General features: G+C 34.9%; 1 protein-coding gene across 4 annotated transcripts in view; it reads right to left on the reverse strand.

Annotated features, from left to right (window-relative positions):
- Positions 1–870: 870 nt before the first annotated feature.
- Positions 871–20,336, reverse strand: part of LOC149424895 (uncharacterized) — a 218,357-nt gene continuing 198,891 nt past the window's right edge. For all 4 annotated transcript variants that reach the window (XM_089647706.1, XM_089647701.1, XM_089647705.1 and 1 more), the window contains one exon: positions 871–3,338. In XM_089647706.1, the coding sequence (XP_089503832.1) occupies positions 3,141–3,338 (198 nt within the window). In that variant the 3' untranslated portion in view covers positions 871–3,140. The remainder of the gene's footprint in view (positions 3,339–20,336) is intronic.

Here is a 20,336-nt window from a genome sequence, read left to right on the forward strand (position 1 = left end):
AGGGCTGGTCCTGCACAGGCGCAATTGGAGCAGTCCGCTCCAGGCACCGACTTGCCAAGGCGTCAAGGAACCACGGCACTGATAATAACCTGACACGGCGCCCTTTAGGTTTTTACTAGCGCCAGGAACCATTTGGCTTTTGTGTTCCCGATGGTTATCTCCATCATCGAGAGCATAATAGACTGTTTTACACATGTCCCAATCTGCAAGACTAACCTTGCCAATGGCCACGCCGGTAGGGAGGGACGGGAGGGCATTCTTACTGTTGAACAGAATCAATTCGGGTATCCACATATTTAGCATCAATGAAGCTGCATTTAAAATGCAATTTTTGATGCCTACTTTTGATATTTATGTAATTCTGATTTATAATGTTTTTTAAACGCTAACAAATTTGAATTGTTTTCGAAATAATATAATGAATTGAATAAACTTATTTTTTGTGGTGAGTTGGTTACTTTACCCTTGCGAATTTTAATAATATCAGTTTTGTTTGCCTCTTCAGCATTATTATGTGCGCTTATTTTACATCTGCCAAGACATCACGACTTTTGCTATAAGGACACTGATGATGTCACTCTGTAAACATTCCCCAGTGCTTTTTATTTACAAAAGAATTATTTTGTTATCTGGGATTCAATTCACACTGAACTCGCAAAGTGAGGATAAGCGGCAATGTATTGGAGTCTGATGATGTCATCCATATCGGAACGGATTCATATAAACCATTAATCACAATCCCAAGAAACATTACCTTTTAGTTTTGTAGTCTCGTGGTAGAGAATAAAAATATTCCAACCTTTAACACATTTGATTGCAAAGTTTCATGACAATATAATTCAATTCACTGAAGGAAAACACAAGTCCATATAGTTTTTTAATATTTTATTGGATATGAGGAACATTTTAGGTATGTAGTAAGGTAAGCTATATAATGGACAGTGTATAATATTTACAAGTTTACATGGCGTAATTAGAATATCTATATAAGTTTGTTGTAGACACACTTCCATTTCACCTCTGCGCTCCCGATACCTTTGTTCATTTCCAGCCACCTACTTCTCTAGCACTCACACTTCCTTCACATTATATTGCTTTGCCTGGCCAATTTAAGAAGCTCTTCATTATGTAATATGTTCATTATATACATTTATTTATAGAACTTAATAGTAAAGTGATTTATTTACATTCATTTGTCACAACATCATAATATAACATAACTACAACTAAAGATACCATCTAAATAAACAATTGAGTAATAAACATTAAACAAAATTAGCTATAAGGCTAGTTAATGTATCCTGGATATTTCATACACAAATGAAAACTAACGCAGCTGCGAAACTGCTTCTCCTATATATTATTTGATAATTAATAAATAGATCATAGCTCATAACGAAATCATTGATAAAATATATTTAAACCTAGGACTTGTTTGTATCTCTTATGTGATGTACATAAAGGGAAATTACAATTAAGGATTCATTACAATGAATTTTTCATTCACACATTCGTTCCTCCTAGTCGACATAACATAGCAACTATATTTTGAATTAAATGAAAAAACTGCTGTTAAATTTAATTTAAAATATACGATATAACATATAGCACAGCCATAGTGACTTTTTAACATGATTTCTGTCCTTCTGGCTGCGGTTCAGGAGCTACAGCTTTTACAGCAAATACTTCCAACTCCATATGTATTCGCTACATATTCACACTCCGCGCCTCCGGACATACACATCTAAAAAGCATCAGGGTTTATAACATACGATTAAGCCTCCACTTAGGTCTAACCAACCTAACACATCCCACATTATGTCCAAACAAACAAACCAACTAACCAAATGCCTTGTACGTGCACATGCATACTGAATGTTAGTGCCAAAACTGTATCTCTAAATATCTTATGTAAGAGTAAAAACAAACCTAGTTTCTTAGTTTAGTTACCAAGTGCAACCAACCAAAGCTTTATCATGTCAATTTGGAATGCTTTAAGCCAAATATCTTTAATACTAAAACAAAATCTACTGAATAAAAACATGATGTGATAATATAGTCAAGCTGTGATGATTAAAAGTTACTTAGATTGTAGGGGAAACAATGAGTTCTTTCATTGTTCGGTAGCTTAACAATAACCTCACTGAAACTACAAATACATTATATTGTTTTGGCTTACATCTTACATCAACAGTATTTATAGAGGACAGGCAATGTTTAATTCATTCAAATGGTTGTTTTTACCGAAACAAACAAATAAATTCACACAAGCAGATCCAAATAATATTCAGCAACTTTTTATTTGCGCAGCAAATGTTCTCCTTACTTACGAGAGGAGAGAAGTTAAATGTTTAACTGACAAGATTTGCAAATATATTTAGAAGAATTATTGAAAGGAAGAATAATCGATTAATTAACAATTAAGCATTTGGACTAGGACTACCGTAGCAGAAAACAATGCCATCTGCTCAAGTATTACAATTTATTGATATTTAATACTCCAAGGTACAATCCCGTGTAGCCTTCTGATAGTTTATACATGTTCCTTTCTTATAAATACGACGGAGGAATAAAACTAAGACAAACCCATCAGTCAATTTGTGGTTACATCGTGAACAGCAGCTATTTCTATTAAAGTAAACACAGTTTCATTGTTATTAAAACAATATCATCCGCAGCGCAACATGTATCACGCATAACACGGATATGCGGTATCGTAACAATACAGTAGATTGTTGGCCACTAGTTATACGGGGTAAAATTACATATTCCTTACGGGAAACATTACGTACAACATTAATTTTCAAACATAGGGGGTCCAAAATCTTCTTTTTATACAATTTTACATTCAAATTGACAATCAATTACAGCTGAAGAGCTTAATCTGCGTCTGACTACAGAATGAAAATACATAATATGTACATTTGTTAATGTACGCCATCGGTGCTCTACGAGCGGGCCGTCATATTCCAGTCTTTTCAATTCAATCAATCCATCACACACTTCTGCGTGGAGAGATTCCACTCGTGTCCTTCCCACATCTCGGCGCAGCAGTTCAGCCACACGCCAAGTACAAAAATAGAAGATTTATAAAAACCTATGGGACTAGACTCCCTCGGGTGTATGCCAATGGCTAGAACTTAGGACACGGGTCCAGTGGGCGGGGAGGGGGGCGCAGGGGCTACCAGCTGCGCCAGCGTGTCCTGCGTGGCGTGCGAGCGCAGAATGGAGTTCTCCACTTCCAGCTGGTTGATGCGCTCCATCAGCTCTGCGATCTTCTCCTTCAGCACCTCCACCTCCTCGCGCACCGCAAACATCAAGTGCGACTTCACCAGGTCCTGAGAACAAACAAACACAACGTTACTCACTGTACTCACATCCAAACAGTAGGTACCTATCTACATAAAACATATATTATTATTCAAAATCATTTCGGAATGTACAACCCATGTACAGACTGAGTGCGTGCCCAACAGAATATTGTGAAACACTATTCCGGAAAAATAACTTAGGAATGGTTAGATAAAAATTATCTTTTTGAAATATGGCGATAAAAAATCTGAAATGTTTTTATTTTTATTTATAATATTAATTTAAAAAAAAACTATTTTGTCATATTCCGTTAAAATAAATGAAAAACTGTTCACGTCAGCAAAATATCCACATTAATTTCTCACAAAAAAAAATCTTCACACTCGAGTTAAAAGCTAAAAAAAGATATTCGAAAACATCAAACGTACTTCTGGATTGGGAACGACCACATAGCAGGCATCCTCCTGCCCTCTCTGCCTGATCTCGTAGAGACAGCAATCACGAGTAACATCGTCGACCAACATCTTCACAGAGTATTTTTTAAACTTGAAAAAGAACTAGAATGCGACGAACAAGCGCGCTCCACAACGCTCCGTGACGAACTGAGCAAGTGAGAATAGCGAGAGGCGAGAACTGAAGTCGGAGTAGGAAGGTTATTACAGGCGACTGGTGGAGCAAGCGACAATTTTCAGAAGAAAACGGTGAAAAGCGAAAACGTAGGTTATGTTATGAGACGTTCGCTATTATCCTTCGCGGCGGCGACTGCCAGTCTGCGGGTCGAGTCGCCCGTTTTATACACACTGTATGGAAAACAGTCGATACGATAAAGTACTGACACCGAGCCGTCAGCAGCCGAGATAACACGCCGGCACGCGGCACATGGCCCAGGCTCAGGCTCAGGCTCCAAGTAGTAGCTGTACCTACGCTATACGCTGTACGTCGTACGCTAGTTCAAGGTTTACTCTACGCTTATTTTATTAATTTATTACTAATGTAGCGATGTTTGCCGCTGAATATTGCTAAATTCAGTCAGTGAGGAATTCGGGGGTATCGCGGCACTGCCATTATAACCAGCCGCCAGAGAAAACTACAGGATATTTATACATCTATCTAAATCCTGGTCTTTTTCCTTTTCCTGTTTGGACATACAATGACATCATGGAAAGTGGTGACATTTTCGAGATTGTGACTCCTTTAGGATGTTTGGACTTGAGTGACTAACATTTGATGCGGCATTGCAAACTAAACCACAAAAACCGCACACATTAGCATTACTTACATCATCCTATTAATATAATATAATACATATAACCTCACACGAAGAGTAAGAAAGTGTCGTCTAACCATTTATCAAGTGTCTAACCTTGTAACAAAAGATTTAGGATGCTAGTGGACTTGATAATTACTATTATTGGCGATGACTGGTCTGTTGTTGTTTTATAATATTTTATAATGGTCGTCGTCAACGTACCGTGGAATTGCCGTCATTGCAATAATGGTCGATATGAATAAATCGTTCATAGCGAAAAATTCCATTGAATCTATTATTGCGCTGTTCACGCGACGAGCGAACGGTACGGGACACCGATATACATTTTATCCTCTGCTGACACTGACACTGACACTTGGACACTGCAATTAAATACTGGAAACACTTGACAAAGACAGGGCACCAGAAAAGGTGTTTGTTGTATGGAAGAAATTAATTATGTAAAACTGATCAATTGTACACGATAGGTATTCGCGACATTATTAATTATTGCTAATTCACTATAAAAAGGAGCGTGGCATTGGAATATAATTCTAATACATATTATTACCTATAATACACGCGATTAGGAAGCGTGCAAATGGTTAACTTTATGTTACTACTACTACTAAGAACGTTATTATACGGACAGTCGTCGATGACTTGACTGAGATGGTTTGGTGTTTATTTGTGTAATGAATTACTCTTTATAATAATTTATATATCCATTACTCTAAATTCGACTGTCCGTCGCTTTTTCACTACCAAGCAAGCGAAATATCGATTGGTTGTAAAATACCACTATATTTTTTTAATTGTTTTTTACCTACACGAAGAATCAAAGTTTAATAATAATTAATGTGTTGTTTGTTGGCCTATTTATGTACAAAATATGACAAATAGGCGAATTAAAAGATTAATTATTAAAATAGTGCGTAATACTGAAATAGGTAACTACTAATATAGTTTATTACACAGTTTTTTAAAAGTAAACAATATTTTATTGATGTCAATGATAACAAGACTATTTCAAAATGTTTTATCAGAGCATACGCTGATATTTTATAGCTCTGTTTTCGTTCACATCCATAGCTCATAATATTACGTCATCACTAGCTAGTAACGGGTTCACTGAATGTTAAGAACTAATTCAAATTCAGAATGTCACGACCACAATAATTAAAGGTGGTACAAATGTTCAGTCAATATAAAGTTAAGTTGAATACTTGTATTACAAAATATAACAAACATATTTTACCGGTTTTATTTCAAATGTCGAAAATTTTCGATCTGTTTTTGCATATTTGCGCAAATCGGGCATACACCACGATAATGACGGAATGTCGAACACATAGAGCGGAAGATAAAGAGTAACATGCAACTTTAAAATGTGTCAATACAGAAGATAAGATAAACTACAAGTTTGCTAGCGTTGGCAGGGATCAGGCGATGATGGATTCGACGATAAGAAGGTTGGCTGGAATGGAGCAACCAAAAGGATTAGCCCCCAGACGTGAAATGGATTTTTTCCAAAATAAACAGGTAAAGTCGGCAATCAGCCGAGCATCAGCAGAATCTCACGTGAGATTTACAATGTCAATGAGTTACGAGGGTTATAAATATTATTATTGGCGATAAACATAATGGGCACTTCATTATATTATTATTACCATTAAATGCATATTCCTACAGCTGAATAAATAATACAAGGTAATAATTTCATTTTACGTATACAAGAAAACTTAATGTAATACAAGATATAGTATAATAATAATAATTATGTAGACGTGGCACGAATTAAATTACGTTTACTCAAGCCATTGGATTTTTCGCAATTAATCAATAAATAATTTACCGACATTAAATAGCGATGTTCACCCACGTTATTGCAAACAAACACGTAATTGAATGGTGTTATACTATAGTTAGTGGGTAGTTTATAGATGAATCTATTTCGAGAGAGTCGAATAGACGAAGGATGTTTTTCGGGCAGGCCTGGCTTGTCAATATTTACAAAATCTACTTCTCTAGAACTCTAGACATATTTTCTGAATTTCAGACAAATATACGAGAGATATTATGCCACGAGATATATTCAGGGAGATAAGTGAACAGTGTTTACCTTTTTGAAAAATACTGCGGGAAGATAGCGAACCAGTTCGGAACGGTTTAATCTGGTTTCGAAACAGGTGAAAAATATTTTTTCCACGTAGAGAGATTTCGCCCTATGGTCGAAATAGCCTTATCCTCTGAATAAATAAGTGCCTTATCTGAAAATACACGCCAAAATACTATACGTACACGGCGTACTTTTTTAATTACAGTTTTACTATTGATTACATCACACACTACACGTTCAGGCTTTGTTAGCTCTATATACATTTATACATAGCCATATATTTGCCCCGATATAATATATGTATAATATCTGCAAAACTCTTCCAACAATATTTTATTTATTTTTTGTTTCTGGGTTAGAAATGTGGTAATACTTGTCAGACTCTTGAAATGGCCGAATTATTTTAAAACCACATTATGATTAGTCGCGTACCCAACCTTACTCTTCTTCGTCCTATGCCTCGTTTCCTTCCGCCTCACAACATTCCCAGATATGGTCTTGTTTGGTGTTCACATGAAAAATATAAATAACGGTGGTCGTCCGAATATAAACATTGTGTAGCGATTTTCCGCGGGAGTATTTAGTGACATAGTATGTCCGTACCGGCTTGATGGACCATGTTACTGATTTAACGTTGTAATGTGTGTTAAATATATTATTTATACAAATAAACTACACCGGCGACCTAGTTAACATGACGGATTCTAAATTTGCCGATGGAAATAGCACGCTTCTTGTATGAAAGCACTTTCGTGCAGAATCGTATTTCCCTCGTCCAAAACCTTTAGTACCTACTTGACTGACAGATTTAAACTCATCGCAGAATACTCAAATGTAACACGAATAAATCTTCAATATTAAAAAAGGAAAACACCAGGAAAGGCGGAAATCATTTCTATAACTCGGTCTCGAAAAATACTGAAATTAAATAAATGCAGACTCATTGTTTACTAATTGGTCTTTCAAACGTACGAGGTTACGGAGTTCTAACAATTACCACTTTCACAATAACCGGGCATATCTCAAGCCTGATAATGTGATAATGATTGTTTAATATAATAATAATTAGTCAGCGTGTGCCATGACAGGTGGTGAGATTATTACACAAACTAAAACGGCCTAAATCTAGAAACATGTCTACGAAAGTCGATAACGAATGATCGATTGAACTTATTCATCATTGTTACATTTATGATGTGGCACAATCGATTCAAAATAACATTAATATAACGGAGGTAGATTTAAGGAACAACAATACACTATCTTTATTTATTTATCACGTTAACAAACAACCATTGCTACATGGCGTAATATGTTATGTTACTAAATACGGGTGGAGAAACTAATGTATTTGTTGACATAATTACAGTTAAATCTTCTCTAATATATATATTCTTAATGTAAGTTTTTCCAAACAGCTGCTGCAGATGAAAGCAGATAATACGAAATACATTCAATTTTATTATGAATTCAGAATCAAAAGTAACGTATAACCCTATGCAAACTATGAGGTTGCACCAGTACTTACTTATTTAACTTACTTAAGTTGTACCAAAAGGTCGCTGAAAACCCTAGTCCCCCTCAGCACAGGATCTACTAGTAGTGGGATATTTAATATAGTAATTTAAATAGAAAAAAAATTGTGGTTTTTGAAATCTCAAGTAGACAGAGCCTTACTCTTGTTTTGACGATCTAGTGTGCAAATTTTCAACAATCTCGGAATAAAAACATCGATTTGTATAAAAAAACAAACCGATGGTAGATATTAAATAAAGTGGAATAAATATTATTCAAATGTTTTCGCGAAAGAGCAGAAACCATGAGATCATATAAAGCATTAGGTATTTAATGAGAGGTCGATTGAGTATGACTTTACCCGTCAGTACGGTCAGTAGTTGTGACAGCTGAATTATTATCTGTCAAAACTTCATAACAAACCGTAAACTGGCTAATCAACCTTTTTTGTTTTGGGTTTGCACTCTTTCTTGGCTTGGTAATTAGCTATCGCAGAGGTTATCGCTGGAAAGAGGTCAAAACGATGACTCCATGAACAGAACGAGTTGAAGAATTTTCAGATGACGATTCAACAGGTTGGGCGCTAGGGTCATCTCTGCAGAAAGGAGATTTGATTGACATCTGCCACGAGCACACGGGATGCATTCACTGTGTAGTTAGTTAGTTCATACTTCACATGCCCAAATGAAAACATCATTGCACATGACATCATCAATAATATTCACCGATATTCAATATTTTACTGCATTATGATAACACACTCATTTTAGTCTCCGTGAAGTTCAGTTATTTGTTTCTGAAATGCTCGTTAATTATTAATGAAAGATAAATATTAATGTTGACAAAATAATAATTATTATTGATGACATGGAACGAAACGCAACAATCGATCGCTTTTTAATAACAAATGACAACGATTATTTATTTTCAGTTTAAATTGGGTATATGCAGAATAAAACAACAAAATCATGTAAATGTTTAAATGATTAAAAAGGTCGCTGAAAACCCTAGTCCCCCTCAGCACAGGATCTACTAGTAGTGGGATATTTAATATAGTAATTTAAATAGAAAAAAAATTGTGGTTTTTGAAATCTCAAGTAGACAGAGCCTTACTCTTGTTTTGACGATCTAGTGTGCAAATTTTCAACAATCTCGGAATAAAAACATCGATTTGTATAAAAAAACAAACCGATGGTAGATATTAAATAAAGTGGAATAAATATTATTCAAATGTTTTCGCGAAAGAGCAGAAACCATGAGATCATATAAAGCATTAGGTATTTAATGAGAGGTCGATTGAGTATGACTTTACCCGTCAGTACGGTCAGTAGTTGTGACAGCTGAATTATTATCTGTCAAAACTTCATAACAAACCGTAAACTGGCTAATCAACCTTTTTTGTTTTGGGTTTGCACTCTTTCTTGGCTTGGTAATTAGCTATCGCAGAGGTTATCGCTGGAAAGAGGTCAAAACGATGACTCCATGAACAGAACGAGTTGAAGAATTTTCAGATGACGATTCAACAGGTTGGGCGCTAGGGTCATCTCTGCAGAAAGGAGATTTGATTGACATCTGCCACGAGCACACGGGATGCATTCACTGTGTAGTTAGTTAGTTCATACTTCACATGCCCAAATGAAAACATCATTGCACATGACATCATCAATAATATTCACCGATATTCAATATTTTACTGCATTATGATAACACACTCATTTTAGTCTCCGTGAAGTTCAGTTATTTGTTTCTGAAATGCTCGTTAATTATTAATGAAAGATAAATATTAATGTTGACAAAATAATAATTATTATTGATGACATGGAACGAAACGCAACAATCGATCGCTTTTTAATAACAAATGACAACGATTATTTATTTTCAGTTTAAATTGGGTATATGCAGAATAAAACAACAAAATCATGTAAATGTTTAAATGATTAGATGTGACTCGTGATTTAACGATTGTATCCATAGATTTGATCAAACTGCATCATCAGTCGTGATACTGGTGGAAAAAATCTCCAATATTTATTTGTAAGCACAGATAAATTTACACATCGTCGCAAAGAAAACAAATTATTCGCGACATTAGTTATGATAATTAAACAATACAAGTCTGATAATATTTATGACATAATATTTAGGTTCATTTAGTGCTAGATTTGATTGTGACAAAACTTCGGTTGTTTTAAAATAAAGCGGCAAATAAAGAAAGAGCGTTGTCACAAAGAGAAATATATACAAAAACTTTTTTTTCATGAGGCAGTTTTAAGTGAATAATTAGACGTGATCAATATTTTATGTTAATAATCTCTAGACATGATTAATAGTAAGAAAACCTAATTGATCTGTGAAAATCCGCCTTTATCTAAAAAGAAGTCTATAAGTGCGAATTTAGACAATAAAGAAATATTTGAAAAAAAAATCACAAAGTAAAACATTACATTCTAGTTCTACAGTAAAATTAATGTTTTCAATAAAAAAAAAACATTTTTTTTAATAAATTTTTATCTTTCTTTCCAAGTAACTAATTTCGCCTAAAAAATAATTACATATATTCTTAATTTAAAATATAATACCTACTGTTAATAGGTACACACAAGAAATGCCTAGGCAAACAAATTTATAGGGAATCAGAAATAAAGTTTCTTTTTTTATATAATGGGGGGCCTACTCAAGATCATTGAAATAAGATAATAATGGTTCTTTTACATTATGTACCTTGGATAGTTATTTCACTTTATACAGATATAGGTATATAGATGTTTAACTTTGTGAAAATGTATCATTTTCTATTACATATCAAGCAGATAAATATATTAATTTTTGAAAATGTGTATTTGCCATTTCGTAGACATCTACGTAGAAAACAAGAATAAAAAACCGTTTTGGGTAAGCATTTCTCTTCGAGAAAATTCTCTCAATTTTAAACAAACATTTTTATTTGCCAGTCAGAAATAATATAGAGGAAATTATGTATTGTAATTATAAAACTCTACTCAAATTTAAAGGAAAAGCTGAGTACCCTACTGACCAACACACACACCTACACTACCAGGACGAAAACCTCAATCTACTGAACATCCCAAAATTAAATACATCTTTTGGCCAGAAAAACCATAATTTCCATGCTACAGAACTATATAATTAACTAACTAACTAACTAACCATCACGCCGTTTCCCCGCAGGGGTAGGCAGAGAGGACGGACCGCCAAACAACTCGGTCTTGGCACACACTCCTTGCCTCATTCACATTCATACATCGTCTCATACATACTCTTCTATTATTCTGACTCTTGACATGGCCCGACGCGAGTATCTGATTCACTTGATCGTGCCATGTCTTCCTCGGGCGTCCCCGACTTCTGCTACCATTCACATTTGCATCATATATCCTCCTTACACTCCTATCTTCGCTCATTCGCTCTACATGCCCAAACCATCTAAGCGTCCCTTTCTTAATCTTACTCATATAATTAATACCTTTCCAAATAAAATTTAAAACACCACGGAGATAAAAAGTATAGAAACAATCATTAACATTATAAAGTAACACCAACACAACTTAGGACGGGTTGTTTCACAGAATTTGAACAATTCATCAAATTTCGAAGTTAATTTTCACGCTCTGTGTAAGTTCTGTAAACTGTAAAGGCCCATAATGATATTAAAACAGAACTTGCAAATTAACTTCGTAATTTGACGAATCATTCAAATTCTGTTTAACAACCCGTCCTACAGTCAACAAACATGAATATATTTTTTTGTGGAAATCAATACATGAAGATGAGGAAAACATGATACACCCATCCAACAATCTACAGTCCGGAACAGGAACCTTGCGGGTACGAAATAAATTTGCTTTACTTTGTATTTTTAAAATAGTCATTAGTAAAAAATAATAATAAAGATGTGTATGAATTCATAAAATGTATCACCTGTTCATAAAATGTCTATAGCAGGTCAAAAAGTCATCTAAAAAGATCTACCTCATTCAAAGTAGCAAACAAAGAAAATACATTCGTTTAACTATGACAGTAAGCGATGGCTCTCCATTCAAGTCAATAAAATATTCCTAATACCATTAAGGGAACATAAAGTTGTTTTGATGTTGATGCATCAGCAACTTACGAAGATATTTAGTCTTCATTGCGGCAAACACGTCAACATTAATTAGCTACCCGGAAACATGGAATATTCCTCTTCATTAATGAGGAAACGTTGATCGGAAATCATTGCATCTTGATTTGTTATCAATAAAAATTGTTTGTGTGAACCTACCGGGACTGGAAGGACAAACCGGAAAGTTAATGCAGAGGTCGCGGTTTCATATGGAACACACTAGACACAGAGAGTAGATTGCAAGAAGGAAATCAAATAAAATAAAACAAGCAAACACGTCCAACATTGATTGTATAATATGGATCAACTAAAAACAACTGGTTGATGTTATAACAATTAAAGGGAAGGTATTAGTGAAGAAAGAGTATTTTTTATTTATTTACGGAAACTAAACGGTTTACATTAGAACGTGCATAGTAATTATATATTCAACTTAAAAAAATCTTTATTAAATATTTTTAAAGCTGAAAAAATATTAGACTGCCTTTAAAAAATGTCTATGGAAATTTACGACTGTAAAATGCGTCGAAGCCATTTATGATAAACATTCTACAATTATTTAAATTACCTTTGAAAATGTCAATGTCTAGGAGTTTATTACCGAAGGTAGAATTTGTGAGTCAAACATTTTGGTTTGAGTTTGTGTTAATTTATTTAGTCATTATTTTAGGGACAAATTAAATTGACCATTAAAAATACAACTTCACGCGAATGGAAAACAAAACAGAAATTACTGCTAAAAAAGAGTACATATATTATTAAGGGATATAAATAATCTTGACGAAGCTTGATCTAAGCGAAACCGGTCGATGTGAAAACTAATAATTACTCGTGCTTAAAAATAAAGTGTTTGATTTAATTTTGTACACGGTTGACATTTGTCACATGAGAACGGGTCGCTTCTAAGATTCGTTCTTAAGTTCAACAGCTCGGCTGTGGAACGAACTGCCGGCCTCTGTGTTTCCTCCCTCCTACAACATGGGACTCTTCAAGACCCATGTTCACTCCTTCCTCTCCACAAAAAGACCCTCCACACAGCATCCCCAAAGATGACATAGGCCCTGAGGGAAATTATTTTCTTCAGGGCCTCCTGTGTGGAGTTAATATAAAAAAATTAAAAACATAATGTCCAACTACAAAGTAACTGCTTCCGACGAAAAAAAATCTGATTAATGAATCAGGACTGCGAGTATGACCGTTTTTGCATTGAAATAATGCACCCGCAGAATGTCTACGTGCCGATATGTCTGCATGCATTTTGCACCAATTTTATAAAGCTACTTATAGATAATGCTACTAAATCGATTGCATAATCTGCAATATACCAATAATATGTATATATTTTAAATCTTTTCAGTGCTGTTTATCTGCAATTCATAAAATGTATCGTACAACTGAAATTTGAATTATAAAAGGCAGAGCAAAAAGTCAAAATAAAGTTGTTTTATTGGTGGTTAATAAAAAGTTTACAGCAGTTAGCACATTATCGGACCACATATTCAACGGGTTCATATATCTGTACCATATGGGCCAATCTATCTTGCGTTTGCAAATGTGTGCGAGAAGTTGGTTACACAGTGTTATCGAATGGCACAAGCTAACGCCACTTGGGCTGCGGAGTTCGGAGCTAAATATACATCGGGAGGGGAGATAAACACTAAATAAAATAGTGATGACAACGATCTTGAAATCACTTATCAATCAATTTAATCGATCAGTATATCGACCGCGCGATGGGCTGAATGTCAAAACGGACGTATTTACCGCGAGCAAAGTCCAATTGTGGGCCGCGATGAGTAAATATCTATAAATAAATCTTTTTTTTTTCAAGATTTATGAACCTGACGCGCGAGTTTGGTTTTTCGTCGATAATAATCATCCGATGATGAACATTGAATAACAATATTCAAAATTTACAGTTGAATTTCAATCGATTTCCGATAAGATCTGCTAAGTATCATTCTAATATTCCATCTCTAAAATGATAAGATCAAACTACCCTTTCTTAAAAGAAATCTCGATTCCTCGGTATATCATTATGCTTGTTCGTTTATACATCAGGTAAATGAATTTTAAATATTTCCAATAAAGCAATTCATAAATACAAGCTAACAAAAGATTTGCATAAGACCAACTAAAAACCTTAAAATCGCACGATTAAAAATATGATTGCATACTATTACTAAATTACTCCAACAGACCATATATCAATGTACCCGATGGCTGTAGTTAAACCCATCTAACTTCAGAGGAGTGAATTAATTCCATAAATAATATCATCAGAGATGCATGAATGAATATCATATTTTATTGATATTTAGAAATAAAATACATTTACCCGTAATGACCAATTAATGCAAAATGAGTTTCGTCGGGAATCGCCAGAGACGGTCGAGATATAACCACTTGCAGGCTATATTAATTAAGACGAGACCACAGACATAGGAATTAATAGACGAGAAGATAATGGCGAGGGGTAAAATCAACTGTTGAAGAACGAAGGGAGTAAGGCTGACTGTGATTCGTCAATAAATCAATCTGACAGTAAATAGGCATCTCGCATTATAATATCACCATTTAGTTCTTAAAAGTAAAATCTGCTTTTGAATGAATAGACATTTCTACATGGGAGCGCAAATTACTCGCCACGTTATGAACTAATTTGCGAAGTCCAAATTCGGCAAAGTAAGGCAGCTTCTATTTTCAGAGTCGTAGTTAGTTTCAGAGTATTTAGTTAAGACACTTTTACAAATGTCTCATAATTTACTTACCCCAGTAAACAACGATGAGCACACTTGAGAATCGCTACATTGTGATGTGATAGTATATGTTTCTAAAACTGATCCATGTGCGAATAAGCTTAAAATAAAGTAAAATAATGCTTACTTATGGAATGTAATACGACAATTGGGTTTATTCTCTTTTTCACATCTATTTTTACAAGTTTTCATATAACAAGTCAACATTTTGCCGTGTTATTTCGTAAAATGAACCGATGATGCCTCGACCATAGTTCGCACAAGAATGATGACGTCACGTTTTCAAATTTCACTTGAGGCCATATGCGAGACCAGCCGGCTCAATGGAACCGGTATGGGGACTGGGGAGTGGGGATAATACGCTTTTAATCACTTAGGGCAGGTCTACTAATATTCATATGTCTATGGACGAGACACTGCATAAAATAAAGCCCAACTCTTAACGACGTAAGTGAAGCAGTCGTGCACAAAAATATGCGGCGCGCGGCCCTGGCGTATTGGAAAGACCTGCGGTTGAATTTTCCCTATCAAATATCTAAAATAAAGTGGGAATCTTAACGACATAAGTGATGCAGTAGTGTAAAAACAATATTCGGCTAGCCCGGAGTAAATGGTCGAACCTACCTACGGTCGGCTTTGCTCTGGCAGGCCTAGAAAATCAATAATTCCGTTTATTTTGATTATTTCTGATATACGTATTAATAAAATCTCAAATTTATCTAGAGGGATCCCTTTGGGAAGTTACTAATTCATCGTCTAGAAAAATCTGGTGCTTACCACTAATTTTATAGTTGAAAAACGTTAAATAAAATTTTTAAACCGTATAATATTTTACGTAAAATATTTTAATGGCAAGGTCCTGTTTTATTAATCTTAAACATAGATAACTTACATCCGTAGGGATCCCTCTAGAAACATTTGAGATTTTAGTAATAGGTTCATCAGAAATAATTTAAGTATGAGCGTCGAGCAAACCCCCGGTATTAGCCTTAAGGCGATACACTACGTCATGTAATATTTTAAATTGAGCCGCTATCAATAACAACCCTTACGTAGATGGCGATAAGGTTTAAATTCCCGCTTAACACCATCCGCATGTTTTGATTTATGCAAGAAAAAAACATGGCCAAAAAGTGCCTTTTATTTTATTTTGTGGATGTTCAGGCATAAATTTTTTTTTTCGATCATTTTATAAATAACTTAAAATGCCACATTATACAATAAAATCATAATCGAAAATGGGTTCGTAAGTAGGAGATTTTGAACTTTAAAGCAGTTTTCATAGGCCTTATACATTTTTTTTCTGGGCTTATAAAAAGTTTATCTAAAAAATACTCGATCATTTCAAAGGTCAACATGTATTCTACTCGCAGTATTTAATTAAAGCATCTGAAACATTTCTAGGCGACCAAATTTTCAAAACAAAAACACATGATTTTGCATTACTACGTATGGCATCGCCTTAATATACCGACGTAAATCGATATAGACAACTTCGTAGCTCTTTGTAATATTATTATCTAATCGCAAACTTATAAATCGTTATTTCATATTTTATCGAAAAAAATATGTTTTCAATAAAACACAGTACAAGACTAATATCCATATTTCATTATCAGGTTAAGGTTTACACTACAAAACGGTGGCCTATATTATTCCATCATAAACAGGCCAAACCTAAAGATTGTTATTTATCTTTATGTCAAAATATGTAAGAATAGGAATTGAAAGCAAAAATTAAACCACTTAGTACTTGATAAGTGGAATACGTCATCAAGAAAAAATTATAATCCGTACATAAGTAGATTCATAAAGTTTCTATAAACAGATTCAGATAAGATTATTTTAATCTATAATTAATCATTGTACCTTTATGGTTATGAGTACTTTCAGAACTCGTCTTGTCTGACAATACAATAAAGATTATTGCGTAATATAAAAATTATAATGGATAGTAATTTTATTATCCAGGCTATGATTTCTCTGGTAGAAACTGGGAAAACCACGTAACACAATTCTCCACATCGCAATGGCAATGAATGTGGTGCTCACTTGTCGTACGAGGTGTAGGTATTATTTTCTACAATATTTCTGCAAGATGGACGTTAGCCGCCGAATGAAGAAGTGATGTCATCAAATTCGAAAGTGTAAAAGATCTTATCAAGACGGTGTACGGTTTCGAAATGTAAATAAATCAAAACGGAATGGGATAGAAAACTATGGCCGTGTGAGTACCGTTCAGGCCGCAAAATGTAACGCTTTAAAAATAATTAATGTCGTCTATTCAAAGTGAATGATGATTTTAAACACTCGATGTGCTGTGACTATTATTTATGAAATCCTTTTGTTTCACTGTACAGTTCATAATAAAATTATCTAAACAGTTTTAAAATCAATAACTTAATACTAATTTAATGTCATGCCATGAGGTAAAAAATGCATTATTGTATACGAGTTGAAATATTATACACTAGCTTTTAACCGCGGTTTCGTTTAGCACGGGAAGAAATGTTTTTTTCCGGGATGAAAAGTAGTCTATGTCACTTTCAAGTCCTCCAACTATCCCTATGCAAAAAACGTCGATAGGTAGTCGCTCCATCGCGTCGTGAAGGACAAACAAACAAACTTTCGAATTTATAATATTTAGTTTGGATAATTTGATATTCTTGAAATGCACATTTCGATCAAATTACTACTAGTTTTTATAAGTACCTGCCATGACACAAATTTACAGCTTGCAAGCGAAGGGTAATACTGGAATCCATTATAGAATTTATATTGATGGTGGAAAACTTTTTTTACTAAGTAAATGGGATTACGACGTTTAGGCTCACACCATGGGCACGGCTGATATATTTTTCTTATCTTTGTTACTATAGTTATAATCTTTTACCTATGTGCCACGGGAGATAATAGTTTAGTCACCATCATTTTGTTTGTCATGTTGTGATAACTGATATTATTAAATTTGTGGTAGATTACAAATAGATATTACATGGTTGCGAGACTATAACTACGCTAAACGACTGAAGACAAGAAGATGTATTTTCAAAGAAATACATTAATACTTTTTGACCAAAACATCTCCCGCGAACGGTTTTATTATTAGCTCGCGGCACAAAACCTCAGTTGAATATTTATTGGTCGTTGATTCTGGTCTATCCAAAACAATACGGCACGCGGCAGGTCGGGCCGGATGCGATCGCCATCTTGCCGGCCGAAATATCCTCCTCTCTCCTCTCTGCCCTCCGCCCGGCGCAGGTGAGGGAGAGCGAGAAGCCGAGTGTTTGTTTACCTTCGGAGATTTAATGTTCAGGTGGTGACTGGGGAATGCGTGTTTATGAGGGTGAGCTCATTCGACTGTGTGAATACTTTATGACTGAACACATTATAATATTCTTCTGAATGCAGGAACTAATCAAATGTGCTGAAGAAAGAAGGAAGCAATGCTGTCATTTGATTCAATGTCCACGGTGTTCAGTACCCAAGGTCCATCGGTCATTTGAACACAGTATTTTCTTTGTTTAGCTCTGGTACAGGGTACAGCTGGTTACTACTGCACTGGCTTCCTATAACCGGTCGCGAGTACAGAGGCTTGATCGTAATTATCAAACAGTGACTCAGTCATTTACAAGCTAGCTGAAGACCAGATAGAGTGCGTCAATAGGAGTCTATTCAGCGGGATATAATAGGATTCTGAATGATGTTATTTGCTGGAAATAAAAAATAATTACAAATATGCAGAAAGTATAGAACTGTGATATTTCGGGAAGTACAGGATTATGTTCATTTTGTCAAAATTCAGCGATCTCGCTAACGGAGAGAGATTAAATAGAAACTAATTCGAGATAAAATTTTGGCAACCGCCCCGAGCTTTGCCGAGTTAGGACCACAATACCGACAGAGCTATAAATCTGATTCCGCACTGGAGGGAGGAGTGCTCATAGGTAAAGTGACCTACACGAAACTACACGAGGCTCACAGCGCGCCGGTTGGTGACGGTGACTGGTGTACCTACTCTTCAACTTAGAATGCGCGACATGACTGTGTGTAAACTGTGCTCGCCAAATAATAGAATTCCAAATTTGAATATTACAAAAACACTTGACGAAATTTACATTATCTGGCACGTTGAACTCGCGCGAACATTTGCATTTCAATTAAACAAACCTGGCTGAACAGAGTAGAACACACGCCTTGAAAATGATTTTATCAGAGGTACAAATCTAATAATACCTCGTGATTTTATATGCATTCATAAAAAAAATGCAGCCCTGCCATATGCGGTAGCATTTATGCTGGGTTGATAAATGAATACGTTTATTTGGGATGATTGCAACTTTAAATTTATAAAAGGCTGAGGGTCATGGCAGTTAGACTGCACAAAGTGTTTTGTTCCTGTGAATATTAAAAAAAATATATATTTGGACCACTTGGGGACATTCTTGCAAAACTAATTTAAATTTTAAACGTATTATCATCACAAAATTCTATGGTTAAATTACTAGTCGAAAAATATTTTTTCACATGAACGAAACATTTCATTGTTGCATCTATATTGCCTGTGCAAGCCTTATTATGGCACGACGTATTGATTCAATATATATCTTACTTTGAATATAAGAGGAAAGTGGAACATGAACACAATACTAGGTTCACAAAGAATGAAGGCATTCTTGGACCAAAATACGGACAATAACAATATACAGGGTGTATCGGCACGTACCCGACAAACTTTAACTAGCTATTCCTTGGCACATTTGGAGTAAAAAATGTTATGGGCACTTTGCTGTCCGGTAACATTTTTTTTTAATAAAAAAATTATCATTCATATTTTCACCACATGTCACCACTGTTTTATCCTTTGTCACAGTTTGAAAACCCATCTGGCAATATTTTATTCGAGTTACGTTGAAAAATTTACGTACGTACCTACATTGGCGCACTTTTACAATCACAACGAAATGGCACGGCACCATTCGTCTCATTTTTAATTATTATTATTTAGTGTGTATGAAAGAGCGAAGACGCTTTTTGACACTCTTGCTAATAACAGCTACGTGCCGATACACCCTGTATAACGTATTACAGTAAATGCAGGTAACTCCATTAATGGAGGACTGCACGAAGTTTGCACTAACAAAAACTGTCCAAAGAAGCGAAGCTAGCAGTCCACAATGGAGTGCTGGTACCTACCCTGATGTTTGGAAGTGAGGCATGGAACTGGCAGAGAAAGGATGAAAGTAGACTGAATGCTGT

The sequence above is a fragment of the Hesperophylax consimilis genome, chromosome 3, assembly GCF_061612785.1.
Source record: "Hesperophylax consimilis isolate HC1 chromosome 3, BYU_Hcon_1.0, whole genome shotgun sequence".
Lineage (NCBI taxonomy): Eukaryota > Metazoa > Arthropoda > Insecta > Trichoptera > Limnephilidae > Hesperophylax > Hesperophylax consimilis.